Raw genomic sequence first — 15,241 nt, 5'->3', positions numbered from 1 at the left:
GAAGCCAAGTGGCTGCTCTGAGCCAGTCAGCCACCAGTCAACATTTCCCACGATGCAATGCCATGGAGCACCTGACATAGCAATGCTATGATGGTAGGGTGGCCTCTTGCACATCTCCAAAAACAAAGACATCAGTTGGCATATGCTGAATGATATGTATAGATACACATTTAGAAAGAATTACTACAACTTCACTAGTAATACAGTATATCTCACTATAATGGGAAAGACGGTGACCAGGTGACCAGTGTGCCTGCCTGCTCAGCTTGCTGCTTAGGAGCTAACTGTGGATGGGTAACGTCAAGGCCCCTGCTCTCCTGGGTTCTTATGGCTCTTTATCGTTATACCAGATTTGGACCGGACAACCCTTCAAATAGGGGATGCCTGGAAATACAGGTCTGTCTTCTGATGGCTTTTCACGTGCAGGGCTGTCCTATGTAAAGGAGGACACAGGGCCACCCTGTATGTTGGATGCTCCGAGGCATGGCATTGTGGGAAAATCAAAATGGCAGCAGCTTGTTTCCCTTAGGAAGCAAGCTTGCCTTGCCAGCTAAGCCCACTAGAGGGGGGCGGGAAGCCCCCAACAGTAGCAATGATCACCAACATTGCTATTACGAGCCCTGTGCTGGTCCACCTAAGCCCGGTGCTGGCTTTGCCCTGCCCTGCCTGGAGCCTTGGGAACCACAGCTGGGCAGAGTAGATAGCACTGGGCTCCACAAGCCAATGGCCAGGCTCCTTATGAGATAGTTCCTTATATCCTAACTTGTAATTCAATGCCATGTGTGGTGTAGTGGTCAGAGTACTGGACTAAGGAGACCCGGGTTCAAGACCCCACTCAGCCATGAAGCTCGCTGGGTGACTTTGGGTCAGTCATTGACTCTCAGCCTAACCTACCTCACAGGGTTGTTGTGAGGATACAATGGAGAGGGAGTAAGGATGCACTAGGATTCCCCGACGCAGCCTGCACTAGAGCTGACAGAGCCTCTCCATTACTAAGGAACCACCGTCCCTTCCATGAGTCCTGACTGAGTGGGCAAAAGGAAGGGCAGGACACTGGCAGACAGGATTTATGGGGCTTTCCTGAAGTTATAAGGAAAATGCTTGCCCAATGTTCTGGGGGGATATATGTATGCATGTGTATACATGTTTCTTTTTGAATGCAAGAATGAAATATGCCTTCAGTTTTAAGCCAGCAAAGAACCTGTGCCTTTGATATTAAGTGTTGGATCCAAATTTAGTCATACTTAAAATAGATTCAGAAATTAATGGGACTTAAGTTAGTCATAATTAACTTTAGTCGGGACTTCAGTTAGTCATGACTAACTTAAGTCTCACTGATTTCAATGGGTCTGCACCAAGTATGACTAAATCTGGATCCAACCCTAAATGTCTGGGAAATGCTGGTGTAGACGCAAGCATATCTTTGCAGACAGTTGCATAATCCAGCTTGTTCTAGCACAGAAAACACGCCTGCGGAGCCACACACACACACACACACACACGTACACACACACAAACAGCAGACCTTGTCAAAAGCACTTACGCAATTGTTGACATACACAGACACCTACATGACACTCTTGAAACAAGGACTTATGCTTATCATGGGAGCAGACATAAGTATTCTGGTGCATAGTTGTGCATGTGCGCACGCACACACACACATACACTCACTCGCACATCAAACACCGGAGACACTCGCCCGCACACATTTGCAGCCGCCCACTCCTCTGCTCTTTAGCTTTGATGTGCAAAAAGTAGGGGAGAGACAACAGAGGTACAACTTGTACCTGTAAAATCAGAAACAGGATGGTGTGGGATGATTCACCACTGCCCACGGAGATGTCCAGTGGGTTTCCCTGGGATGAGCCTTTAATTCATGATCAACAGCCCAAGAATTCTAGCATGAATCTTTTCTTTCATTTGTAAATGTCACCCACAAAGTTCCCGGAGATATCAGTAACTTTGTTTTACCTGAACTCACAGTATCTCCGAATTCATTGCCTGCCGTTAGCGTGAGTTCATCATTCTTCATTTGGGAATCCATTTTGCCTAACATAGTCCATGACTGGCTGGCCCTGTGCCATGTGCTCTTCATTCATAGAAGCAAAGTTTTTTAGGGGAAGACAGAGTGGATTAGTCTCAGTCAAACCTACCTTCACAAAAGGTGCATGTTAAAATTCAAATCGTCCTTCAAGGAACCAATTCCTGTCCTCAGGTTTGGTTTGCAAATCTGAAAAGCAATCCAAACCTTCGTCTCTAGGGTCCAAACCCTTGCAGCTGAATGACACATTCAGAAATATCACACGATACTGTCTTCCTAGGACTGTGCTTACTTCAGAATGCAGGGGGAGGATTGAATGCCTTGCAAAAAACCAAAACAAAACCCCAAACCAACCCAAAACCTGCATGTAGAAAACTAGCAGGTCAGGGAGAAGATTAGGCAAGAACTCTTCTCCCTGACACAAAGTTGGCTCAAGAAATTTTGAAGTCTGAGGACAGCAGGCCCTGCCATTCCATGTTCATAGGCTGACTAGAATGGGGGGCCAAAGGCAAAAGGGGCAGGGCCAAAATAGTTTAGCTGAAAGCTCTTCCTGCCAGTAACCAAGCCTTAGGGGAGGCATTTTAACCCTTCAAAATGGAGAGCAAAATGCACAGAAGCTGGGACCAACTGAATGCTGGTTGAGGGAAAGGGGGTGGAGCCAAGGGAAGGAGGGGAGGCTTCTGGGGAACTCTGGCGAACCCCCGGGGCCTGAGGTTCTACACCCTGGCCTAAGCCCTCCAGACCATGATGTGCCACACAGAGAGTGCAGGAACATTGCAGAAGGTGCCTTCAGAGTAACTCTGCCAGAGGCCTCATCCAAGCAAGCCCAGCGGGGGGAATTCAAAGAAATTATGTTCTTATGAAACCTAAATGTGGTCTATCTTTCCCATACAGTCACATAAGCCAAGTCCTTGTGCACACCCCACCAGCATGTGCAACCATATGCAGACTCCCATTAACACCATCTCACCTATACATCTACAGATTTATAGACACTCCTTACTAAAGCATTCAGATCCCTGATAACTCTCGCTCTCTCTGTCTCTGTCTCTGTCTCACACACACACACACACACACACACCCTTACATACAAACTCAAATATCTCTGTACCCTTTTTTGAAATCTTGAGACCTAAACATATGCACATTTTAAAACTAGGGCTGTCAACCAGTTTAAAAAAGCATTTGCTGATTAATCCTGGCTTTTGATCAGTGGATCAATTATATTTAAATAAATTTGCACATGACCAAAATCTCCAAATGAAAAAGGAAAAAACAACACCAAACCCAAAGAGGTGCTTTTTTGAAGTTACAGCAGGAAAGGCAGGCTTCCTACCAAATGTGAGATTGTTTCCAATTTAATAAAAAAGAAGCTACCACTCACTGTTAAGGCCATCGTTTACATTTTCTTTTTCGAACAGAAAATTCCCAATTACGGTAACACACCAGTGCCAAAAAAATGGCTTCAAAAATGAACAACTTCAAATCTCATAAGCATTGTGGAAGATCCAGATCTAAAAGACAAATTGATGTCATTTTCAAGTGACTGCTGTCAGCCTCAGTTGCTTTGTGGCTCTTATTGCTGGCAGGAAAGCCCCAGTGGTTTCACCCTGAAAAGAAAACTATCTGCTAGCTTTGGATGTAAACTTGAAGGAAAACCCTTCCACGGGAAGGAGGGAGCTGTAGAGATCGCACAGTGGCGCACCCTTCAATCTCAGCCCCGCCGACAGATCAGGGGGACAAATTTTAATCTGTGATTAAAGCTCTAGTTACTCAATCGGCCGAAGAAATCAATGCAAGCTTGCAGCCCTAATTAAAACTCATACACACTTCATTACCGCTGCTAACACGCATCTACATTTCTAGTTACAGACTCAGATAAACGCTCTTGTGGAGACGTACGTCATTAAGGCAACAAGCTCGTACATTAATGTGGCACGCACTCCTGCTAGCTATCATGCTGCATATACATACACGCTCTGCCTAAGTTGTGCACGCACACTTCTTTCAGTCAAATGTCAGCCTCTCTTTACTGCCTTAACACACCCACTCGGATTTCTATTAACACTCGCTCGAGCCTCTGCTGAGAACTCACGGTTCGACACACACTCTGGGAAATGTTACAGTCCTGGTTGCATCGACATGTTCTTATGCACCTCCTGTTCTTTCTCCTTCTCACACAGACGCAAACGTGACATGACCTCAGCCACACATCCCAACTTTCCTCTTTATGCTCCAGCTGACATTACCCCCGGCCCATGTAATGTGATCGACCCCTTCCACATTATATTTCTGAACTATGTGAACAGGGGAGTTCATTTGGCTGGCAATGTCTACCCTATGCCATCATCCCCAGACCCTGCTAGTCTCTTCCACTCTGGAGCATCTGGTGCAAGAGGTGAGTTGGCCCCCTGGGTTAACACACCTTCACCCATGTCCCCAGTCAGATCAGTGGCAACATCAATAACAGCTCAGCCCAAAGGAGAGGGACAGAATCCTGACATTCCACATGGCTGCTACCAGAATCCTGACATCCCACATGGGAGGCCATAATCCTGAGGGAAGTGACCCTGTCCGTCAGCGTAACAGCCCCAAAGAAGCAGCAGAGGTTCATTGTTTTTCTGCCCAAAAGAGATACAGCCACAGCACACCAGTTCTTCATACTGCTGGGAACTCCCACAACACATCCCGCCCCCCCCAATGGCATCAGAAAGGGGATAAATGGGGCACGAAAGCAATACTGTCCCTTTGGCTAATCTCCATCTTCCAAAAGTCTTGGGAAGTTCAGTGGTTGCCGACAGGGGAACGTCTGTATCTGATGGCACAGCATTCAGTTCCAGTTGAAAACCAGCTCTCTCGCTCTCGCACTCCCGCCAAGCAGGATGGTGGTGACGGGGTCTCTCTTCAGTGTCTTTTGCCATCAGCCAAACTCCTTCCAGCTCTCGCCCTAATAAAAACCACAACTTCCTTACCCCCCCCAACATCCCCATCCCCTCGATGGCCTGTCCCCCTTGTCAGCCAAAGTAGGGGTTCTCATTCTGGAAGTTGTAATCTGGACAGACCTTCTGAACCAACTTGTAGTCGATGCTGAAGAAGGAGATGAAGATGCAGATGACCTTGAAGGGCTTGGCACACAGCCAGGCGGCATGGCTCTGCGTGTGCTCAGTGAAGCAGATCTTGGAGGGGTCATAGAGGCAGGGCTTGTTCTTGCGTGCCCGGTTGGTCTTCTCGTACTCCACGTGGCAGTTGAAGGTCTTGGATTCCTTGGGCTCAGCTAAGGTGGACTGCTGGGGGTGGAGATGCTGGGCTTGGATCGGGGGCACCAAGACGTCAAACTCCACCACCTTGGTGGGTGGCACAATGCTCACCGAGACATTGCCTAGACTGGAGGAGTTGTGCCGGAAGTAGACGCTGAAGGTGCCATTGATATGGTCCACAATCTTGCCGGTCACCAGGAGGCTAAACTTCAGGGTCTTGATGTTGAAGTAGAAGTCCCCCCAGCCAAAAATCTTCTTGGTACGGCCTGCCTTCAAGGAGGGCTTCCTCTTGGCCCGCTGGTTGAAGTGCTCCATGGCTGTCTGGTTCTTGCTCCAGTCCCAGGGGCTCAGGGCGCCGCCGTAGGGGTCCAGCTTGGCTTTGGAGGGCTCGCTGGAAAATATCCGAGCAGGGCTGAGCGAGTGGGGTTTCAAAGCGGTGCCATATGGCCCGGTCTTCAAGACGCTCGAGGGGCTCATCTCCAGGTAGTTCAGGGTCTTGCTCACATGACCCTCCACACAGACAACCTATCAAAGAGGGAGAGAAATCGGGAGTTTTAATTGAGTTAGACCAGGCATCTCTGTGATCCTTCACTTGTCCATACGCTACAGCCTATCTGAACCCTGCCCCATGTAGGGCATGTGAAAAGCAAAAGGCATTTTCAGAGCTCCAAAAGGTTTATAGTGAGTGGTGTACTGGAGACAGGGATGCAGCACTGGCAGTTTTGATTAGCAGGGAGACTGATGTCATCTGCCACCCTCCTTGGAAGTCCCTGTTCCCTCCGAGCTCACCTGTAATCCTCACAGTAGCTGGGGGTGAGGGGGTGGGATTGCTTTTCCCAGTGACAATGAATTGTTGGAATGCAAGGTATTTTGGGGTGGCCTGGCCTTGAATGTGCAATAAAGACCCATTCGCTTCACATAAGTCCTGATCCTGATGGAGACCTGGTTTGCTGATATGGATCAAGGCAGCTGCCTGCATTTTTGGCCTCTCCTTGGGGGCGTGGCTATACGGACTGATATAATGAGTGTCTGCCTTTCAAAATCCACCACCATGGCACTGTTCATAGCTTGTGGCCTATGAGGTGCTTTGTCTCCACGTAATGATCATAGGATCGAAGGAACACTGGGGGAGGCTGTGATGCTTGTACCACTCCAGCATTAAACTTCAACCATAGAGACTGAAGACCAGCACTAAGAATTGAAAATTCCATGACTCAGAAAAGCCACATTCAACAACTGGGCCACACTGCACAACCAAGAGACACGTGCATACATTTACTCACACGGCTTCATTTGGGCCACAGGAGAGGGTCTGCCTTTATTTGGGGCCAAAGAAGCAGCAACATGTGAGGTTCATGACAGGCCAATATTGTTCTCATTTTAAAGCTGCTGTGTAGCAGTGGAGGGACTCTGATTTTGATCAGAGCAGCAGAACTAGGGAAGATTGTTTTCCCCATCTAAACTGCTGCTCCCCCAACCCAGCCCTCCCAAAAGCTGCTGCTTCACTCCTGGAGAAAAATGCAGATAAGATTAATGCTCCCTAGCGAGACCTCATGGCTGAGGTCAGTTCTGCAGAGGGGATTTCTAAGCTCACACTCAAAGCCACTACCCTACAAGAGTTAACATTCCAAAGAGTAATGGAGGATGGATCGTATACATGGCCGGCCCTACCATTAGCCAGTGAAGCAGTCACCTCAGGCGGCAGATGCTGGGAGATGGCAACAAGGTGTTGAAGGAGTTCCCTGTGTGCCATGGGATCTGCTCTGTGCCTCCTAGGTGAGCCTGTTGCCTTCAGGTACAGCGGGGGACGCTCTCTTCTCATCAGTGTTAAGACAGAATCATCTGCTGCTCCAGTCAGTGTTTGTACATGGAATGGGAGGGGGCGCCATTCTTGTCCTTTGACTCAGGCAGCAAAATGTCTTGGGCCGCCCCTAGTCATATATGCATGGCCACTAGCCACAGTGGTCAGTGGACATATTCGACCAAGGAGGCCACCCTCAAGCCTGCCACAAACAAAAAGGGGTGGATTACTTCTGTTTCTCATAAACCTCTCTCAGAAACATCTGTTCCTGTTGGGACAATGGAGCCTGAGTTCAATGAACCAATACAGCTTTGATACAATGCTATCAGCCCCTATGGCTCACTAAGCCTTCAGTGCTTCCCAGGCCTCTTCTGCCTCACCTCTCTGTACTTCTAAGTCTCTCCTCCTTAATCACAACTCTAGCTTAGCTTTAACTGTCATCAGTCCCCTCTTACCCAGGAAAGCTTTCCTGCCAACACAGCAGCTGGCTGACAGGCTGTGATGGATGAACAGCATTCCTTTGCCATCACCAGAGCAGTCTGATTCACAGGTGTGTGGCCCCATTCTTCAACAACAGCCTTTGCTGGCCACACAAAGAGGATGGATCCTTCCAAGTGGGAGGTATGGAAAGATTTCTGGGGTGACCCTTGAAGTGGACTCCAAGAGGAAATTCTATATTTTGGCCTACAAGTCATTCATGGAAGGGACCCAAAAGCCCTCTTGACTCCAGTCACTGTTTCTTGAGTGGACTAGAGCAAGGGCAGGCAGCCTGCAGGTGTATGTGATCTATTTATTTTTATTTTATGTATTTATTAAATTTCTTAATCGCCCATCTGGCCAGTCACCCGGCCACTCTGGGCGATGTACAATGGTACAATTTAAAACAGTAAAATTATACATTAAAACATTATTTAAAAATACCCTAACCCACCCCAAATGCCTACCTGAATAACCAAGTTTTCAGTGTGTGGCAGAAGCTCATTAAATCTACTGTTTCGTTTTACTAGAACCTCGAGATCTACCAACACACAAAATGGCGGCAGAAGCCTCAAAATAGGGCAAAACAAGACCCAAAATGGGGGCACAGGAGATGGAGCAAAATACCATTTCCAAAAGAAAATGCATCGCTCCTGGGAGACAACTACACTTTTTGGGCTTCCGCAGACAAAGCCTTGTGGGAAACAGAAACCAGGTCAAGACTGTAGCAGAGAAGTCTTGTCCCAAGAACCTTCATGGTGGGAAAGAACTGAGCAGATCAAATATCATAATGGGCTACAGAGTATCACTAGATAAACATCATCTGAAGTAAGATACACATGCCTAATAAAATGAAGGATTAATTTAGTCGCTGGAGGAAACCCTCTAATCCAGCAGTGTTCAAATGCTCATTTCCGCTGAAAAATAACCTTTTTTCTTCAGTGACAACCTCATCATCAAATCCAGCACTGTATTTGAAAATCACAGGCCTTAGCCTAGGAGTGGGCAATTTCTGGGGGTTAAGGGACCACATTTACCCCCCTGGAACCCAACCCCACCAAATTTGCTGCTGCCGTCAAAATCACCATTGGATTTGCTGCCTTGGCAAAGAACACAGCAATTTTGCCAGGAAACACGTGCAGGGCACATGCACCTTGTTTGCAAGTAGAATTATGTTTCTGGGAGGCTTCTAGGAGGGTGATTCTGCTTGCAAACAAGGCACCCCGCTCACCTGTGTACCTTGTTTCCTAGCAAAATCACAGGGGGTTGGGGCATCGCTGCCATGGCAAATTTGGCAGTGGTGGCAGAGTCAGCAAAATTGCAACCGGGGGGGGGGGGCAGTGTGGCTGCAGGCCTCGTGTTAACTACCCCTGCTGTTGGCCAAGCTGTTGAGACGGGCTCCTTTAACTTGCAATTTTACAGGAAAAATTAGTAGATTGCACACCAGTACCATATTATGAAAGTCACAGACCCTAGGCCAAGGCCTTGTTTGTCTGTTTGATAAATCCAGCCCTGGTCAAAACAGCTTCAATCTCCATCATCATCAGAAAGAAATATTAAGTGAGGGGCCAAGTAAAGATATCCTCAGCTCTCTTGCGACCGATCACCTCAATGGAGCTGATAGACCACAATTTGTGAGCCTCTGCTCTAACCCATCCTACTATTCCTAAGCAGAGCATTCCATTTTACTTTCTCAATAACACATTTGGGGTGCAGAGAGACCTGGGGCAGCTGCGTAGTGTCTAACAGCATGATCCTAAGTCCCGTTTTGTTGTGTGCATAGGGCTGAAGCCAGAAAAATGTGAGCTCTGAGCCAGTTAAGACCCTGGTTCAAACCTCACTTCAGCCATGAACTCAGTAGATGGCCTTGGACAAGCCATTATCTCTCACCCCTGCTGCCCAATCTGCAATAGTGGGGAAATGGTTATCTGAAGGATTGTCTCCTCCCACATGTGCCTGCCCAGACACTAAGATCATCCTCAGCGGTCCTTCTCTGGGAGCCCTGCCAAAGGAAGTGAGGTGGGTGGCTACCAGGAAGAGGGCCTTTTCTGCTGCGGCACCCTGGCTGTGGAATAAGCTCCCTAGAGAGGTTCGCCTGGCACCTACGTTGTATTCCTTCCGGCACCAGGTGAAGACCTTTTTATTCTCCCAGTATTTTAGCATTTTAGCGTCCAGGTCCTTTAGCTTTGGTGTTTTAAACCTCTATTTTAAATCTCTCCATTGCTGCTAGGTTTCATTCTGGTTGTACTGTTATACTGTGGTTTTAAGCTTTCATATTTCATATTGTTTTATGCTACACTTTGCGGTTTTAATTTTTGTGAACCACCCAGATAGGTTCAGCTATTGGGCGGTATAGAACTGAACTGAAATGAATGAATGAATGAATGAATGAATAAATAAATAAACGATATCAACCTATTTTACAGGATTGCTGTCAGGACTGAGATACAAATGGGATTGTATTGTGCAAATCTTTTGTATTCCAGTGGTGGGCGGGGCCAAAGGTGCAGGGCCAAAATACCAAAAATCCCAGCATACTGTACCTTACAGCAATTACTGCCAGTAACTAAGCCTTAGGAGAGGCATTTCTACCATATAGAATTGGGGTAGCGGGCAGGGGGGGACTCTGCAAAAGCTGGGAAACCACCAAAACATTGCTGGTTGGGGGGAAGAAATGGGGCCCAGGGAAGGGGGCAGGGCCTTCTAGAGAACCTTGGAGGACTAGATTTGGCCCCCAGGCCTGAGGCTTTGCACCCTCGATGGAAATGCTAATTATGTTCATATAAAGATAGAAAAATACCAGCGACCTTGGGTTTTACTTCATACACCAGATGGGTGGTGCTCTTCCCCCCTCTGCATTTGGAAGCTGGCTACAAAGAATAGTGCCTCTGAACATGGGCAGAAGGCCTGAGCAACTTCAGGCAACCCTGGTACATCTAGGATCAGAGCTTTCTAGGGCTTTCCCAGGTCAAGTAGTGTGCAGCTTTCAAGCGGGCTTGAGTCCCAATTCTTCTTAGGGCTCCTTCACATGGAGCTTTTATTCTGCTATGAAGATTGCTCCCTCACAAAAGTTTGTGGGCCCTTTACATGACGCTGTGACCCTCCAGGGCATCTCCTGCACTAAATGCCCCTTGTTCCGTTTTTAAACGGATCGCAAATAATGAGCTATCAAATGACCCCGTTGTGTTCCGCTTCAGTTTCCTCCATGAGAAGAGTTAAAGTGGCAAGAAGAGGAGCGAGATCAATGAAAGAGAACGGAAGACTCAGATATGGGGAGAAGGAGCAGGGGGGAAAGGAAGTGCGTGTAAAGGGAGTCCGTTGTGATCCTGCATTTAAAATGGAAGCAGAAAGCCCCCTTTTAAATGCGGGATTTTAGGCTGGTGTAGAGATGCTCTTATTGTGCAAATAAAACCCATCAGTGGCTGCAGTGATCAAGCTGCCCTGCCCCATTCCTGAAGAGCATAGCCATCCACTCTTGATCTGACTATGTCACACATGATGGAACACCTCTGCTCTCTCTCTCTCTCTCTCTCTCTCTCTCTCAGAACTGCACCCCAATATTTAACCCTTTTGTGTGTGCATGGGGCTGGGGCACTCAATGGTGCCTTGATTCAGATTTGAATGTGTCCACATTCGATTTCCTGCTGCTGGTTCTTGCTCTGCTTCCCTTTGCTGGATTAAACAGCCCATTAGTGCCTGATGCTTTGTCCCAGGGAAGAAGGGAGTTGTATGCTGTCATCAGCCTCCCTGTAGAGGAAGCTGATGACAGCAGCAACAAGCCCGCTTCGACTAGCGAGCAAGAGGCCCCTGGCAGAGCTCTGTGAAGCCGTAAGGAATGCCACAGAAATGCCCCTCCTTCCCCCCCCCCACCCTGCCTTGATTGACCAGAATTACTCCACTCCTCAAGATATTGGCCTGGGGCCATGGAGTATTGCTTGGGAAATTGAACCTACAGCTCACAGATCTCAGCCCCGTCACATCCCTCAGCACAAAGAACCACACGCAGCCATGCTGAATGAAAGGAGGGAAAAAAATCATGGAAGGGGGTGGGGAGAGAGAGGAAATCAAACCCCACAGTGGCGTGCGCGTCTTTAAATCACCCCTCACTACCAGTGCTTCTTGACTGATTGGTTCCAGCCCAAATCCCCCAGGGCAGCAAGCCGCACACGCAGCGGGTGCAGAGGAGCTACAGACGCAGCACTGTTCACAGGTACAGGGCACATGCAGGGATGCTCATTAAAAGGGAGACAGGAGTGGCAAAAGGTGATGACTGAAACTGCTGGGAGATTTGCCAGCTTCAGAGCCAGGCAGCCTGGAGAAGCGAGGGCCAAGGCCAGCCCTGGCGTAAACCCGGTCGAGGCAGCCTATTAGCAAAACCAGCTCTTTCCCCTCTTAACAGCAATTCTGTTCCCTTGTGAGCCAGCAGTTACTGGGAGAGGTCTTCCAGCTCCACCCTCCTGCCCTGCTAATGCCCCAGAGGTCAGCTGATTAAAGTTGCCACTTTGTAGAGCTGGGAGAGGTCAGAAGGCCACATAGCCCAAAGAGCAGGACAATTCCCCTCTCAGCACACACACCTCCAGACCAACGTGTATAATTTGGTCTCCAAACTAAGAGCAGATGTACACCACAAAAGATGTCACCAGAAGAACAAACAGCTCTGCCACTTTGAGTAGATGGGCATCCAACCTGCCTCTATGGCCTATTACAGAAAGGTCTGTGTCGTTTCATAGAGCACTTTCCTCTGGAGATGGACAGATCAATCTATTTGTAGTCTGTATCGGTTTCACCGCTGCGGTGGCTTAGTGGTTAAGACGCTGAACTGCACACTGGAAGGTCGGCAGGTCAGCAGTTCGAGACCCGAGTGCTGCGTGACGGAGTGAGCTCCCGTCTTCAGTCCCAGCTTCTGCCAACCTAGCAGTTCGAAAGCAAGAAATTGCAAGTAGATAAATAGGTACCGCCTCGGTGGGAAAGGTAACAGCGTTCCGTGCACCTCGGTGTTCAGTCATGCCGGCCACATGACCACGGAAGCGTCTTCAGACAGCGCTGGCTCTTCGGCTTAGAAACGGGGATGAGCACCGCACCCTAGAGTCGGACACGACTGGTTGGGGACACCTTTTTACCAGTTTCATACATGTTCAGTCCTAACACATCAGCCCATGTCAGTTTTATGTGTGTTCAATTATGTTTTCTTCCAGGGATGGAAGGGGATCAGTCAATTTCCAAACTGACCACGTATCAGTTTCACAGGGGTTCAACCATAAGCCCGTTCTATCAGATTTTCTGGAAGAAAAAAAAGCCGCACAAAACTGTGCATTTAAACTGTACATGTTTCCCCCTAAAACATGCATGTCTATATGCATTTCCCCCTTTAAAACACATGTTTTTGTAATTATCCACAAGAAATAAGCATTTTTGTACGCACGTTTAAGCTGAGAACAACATTGCAAAATTCGGAGAGTTGTGCAATCCGAAAGACAACTGCACTTTGATCCGCACATTACCTAGGAAGTGCGAATTCGGTCAGTTTGTGTAAAAATGTGAACTGAATGAAATTTTCCAGCATCACCTATTTTCCTCTTCTGTTGCCCTTCTCTTGCTTGTAATGCATATGCAGCTTTGTATTTATTCTTCCTTTAAATCTGTTGCAAAAATGAGATCTCTCGGGAAGTAATCCAATATATGCATTTGGCTGTTATGACCTATGGTGCAACAATAAATTACTGAGATGAATGCACACATTTGCATTATAATCTCTCCTAAAACTGGTTGCTCATGCCCTGTCCAATCGGGAAGACGCATAGCCATCTCCAGAAGTAATATGAGGCCTGTATGTAATTTCTTTAAAAAGTGGGGAGAGGGACTCACTCGAGCCTCTGTAGGAGCCAAAGGTTCACATCTTATTATTATTTATTACGTTTATATCCCACCTTTCTTCCATCATGGAACTCAAGGTGGCTACATGTGGTTCCCAGGTGGTCGCCCCTCCAAGCACTGACCAGACCCAGACCTGCTTAGCTTCAGCAAGGTGGCTGCCTCATGTGCCTTCAGGGACATGCCCTGGGACCAAATGTCCTGTAAGACCTGTTACTTCATCCTGTTTGGGGAGAGAGCCAGGCTGCAGTCACTTCATAGTAATAGAAAGGCACGCTGCACGTGCTCCCAGATGTTTTTAACATATTCCTGACAGCCCCTAGAAATAATGATTGGATACCAAGCCCAGCCACAATTCGTGGAGCCCTGCCTATTTCCCCTGCAGCTATCCTGCATCAGCTCCTATCTCCACAACCGTCATTCCTCCCTCTCTTCAGCACCCATCAGGTTCAAGCATAGGGCAGGGCACTCTTTGGAAGAAAAGCTGGGAACATGTCTGACTCTCCTCCCAGCTCCTCACCTTCTCATCCATCCTTGTGGCCATTGCCACCAGCGGAGTATGGAGAAGGTGGGCCAGGCCTCCTTCCAGTGCTGCCTCCACAGTTTGGAGAGTCCTTGGGCAAGGCACCCCCAGTGGGCCTCCTCCCTCTGTGAGTCCACCTTCTCATTGTTGCCAGCTGCTTTTACCTCAGGAAGTGGGGTAACAGCCAGATGGGGGTGGGTGGAAACTTATTGCCTCTACTCCCCCGACACTGGAACTTCCGTAGAGAGGGAAAGGGCATGGGAGGTGATGGTTCTGACACTTCCTGCCCCCTGCAACTCATTGTATTTTTTTATATATTTGATCTGTAGCCCACCTTTCCACCAAGGCCATAGTGTTCTGGGTGGCTAACAACAAAAACCAAGACTGAAAATAAAAACGTAATTTAAATAACCATAAAAGAGATGCATTAAAATCACAATGAAAAACCCCCGTTGGGTAGTATCCAATGGGGACATTCCGCTCTGCTAGTTCCATTGTGCTCACGGGACCCACCGCCTGCGCAATGGGGCTTTGGAACGTCTAAAAATAACCCTGAAAATGAGCGGAACTGCTCATTTCTAGGTCAGGACAGGTCACCAGAGCAACCTTCTGTGAGCCCCGCTGACCTAACCCATCATTTCCACACACTTTGGGTTATTTTTAGAATCGCCAAAGCCTGGTTGTGCAAGTGGCAGGTCCTGCGAGCACACGGGCACAGTAAGACACTACCCACTGGTGCTGTGTGCCAGGTCTTAGAGCTCCCAGACCTTGGTGTGGCTGAGTGACCAGAGGTTGGCAGAGAGCACTCCGTTCAGGGCATGAAATTTGCAGCAACCCAGGGGCTGAGCCTTTAGTCGCTGGGAGCCATTGGAAACACACTCCTGTGACTCCTGGCTTCCCCAGATACACGGCATCCCCTGATGTGGTGCCTCTCCAGATGTGTCAGACTACAACTTCTGGTATGCTGGCTGGAGATGATAGGAGTCATAGTTTAACAACATCTGGCCACACGTTCCCCATCCCTGCCCTGCTCAAATGGTCCATTCACCACCTCCATCTTCTCCTGCTTGATGTGAGGTGCGATTATGAAGCTAAAGTACTCTTTGCTATGGCAGGCAGGAAAGAAGAGTAGATGAATGAACCATTCCGGCACAACTGTTCTATACAGACCCGCTGCCCTGGAACTCTTCAGGCGAGGCCGTCTCCAGGCCTGGGACCCCGAGGTGGGAGAGAAGAGTAGGCACCAGTGTGAGAGGTGGCTGCTGTGT

At 48.4% G+C, this 15,241-nt stretch overlaps 1 protein-coding gene across 1 annotated transcript; it reads right to left on the bottom strand.

Annotated features, from left to right (window-relative positions):
- Positions 1–5,058: 5,058 nt before the first annotated feature.
- On the bottom strand, positions 5,059–14,887 carry NXPH4 (neurexophilin 4). Its single transcript, XM_084829742.1, has 5 exons — positions 14,741–14,887; positions 11,540–11,590; positions 9,241–9,364; positions 7,558–7,709; positions 5,059–5,826 (listed from the first exon to the last, which is right to left on the bottom strand). Exons 1-5 carry the CDS (start codon positions 14,885–14,887, stop codon positions 5,059–5,061), a joined length of 1,242 nt encoding a protein of 413 aa, XP_084685868.1.
- Between the last annotated feature and the right edge of the window lie 354 nt (positions 14,888–15,241).

This window comes from Heloderma suspectum, chromosome 2, assembly GCF_057233095.1.
Source record: "Heloderma suspectum isolate Gila_16-S chromosome 2, 16-S_ref, whole genome shotgun sequence".
NCBI lineage: Eukaryota > Metazoa > Chordata > Lepidosauria > Squamata > Helodermatidae > Heloderma > Heloderma suspectum.
The sequence above is the reverse complement of the archived record's forward strand: the minus strand, read 5'-3'. Positions and strand labels throughout refer to the sequence as shown.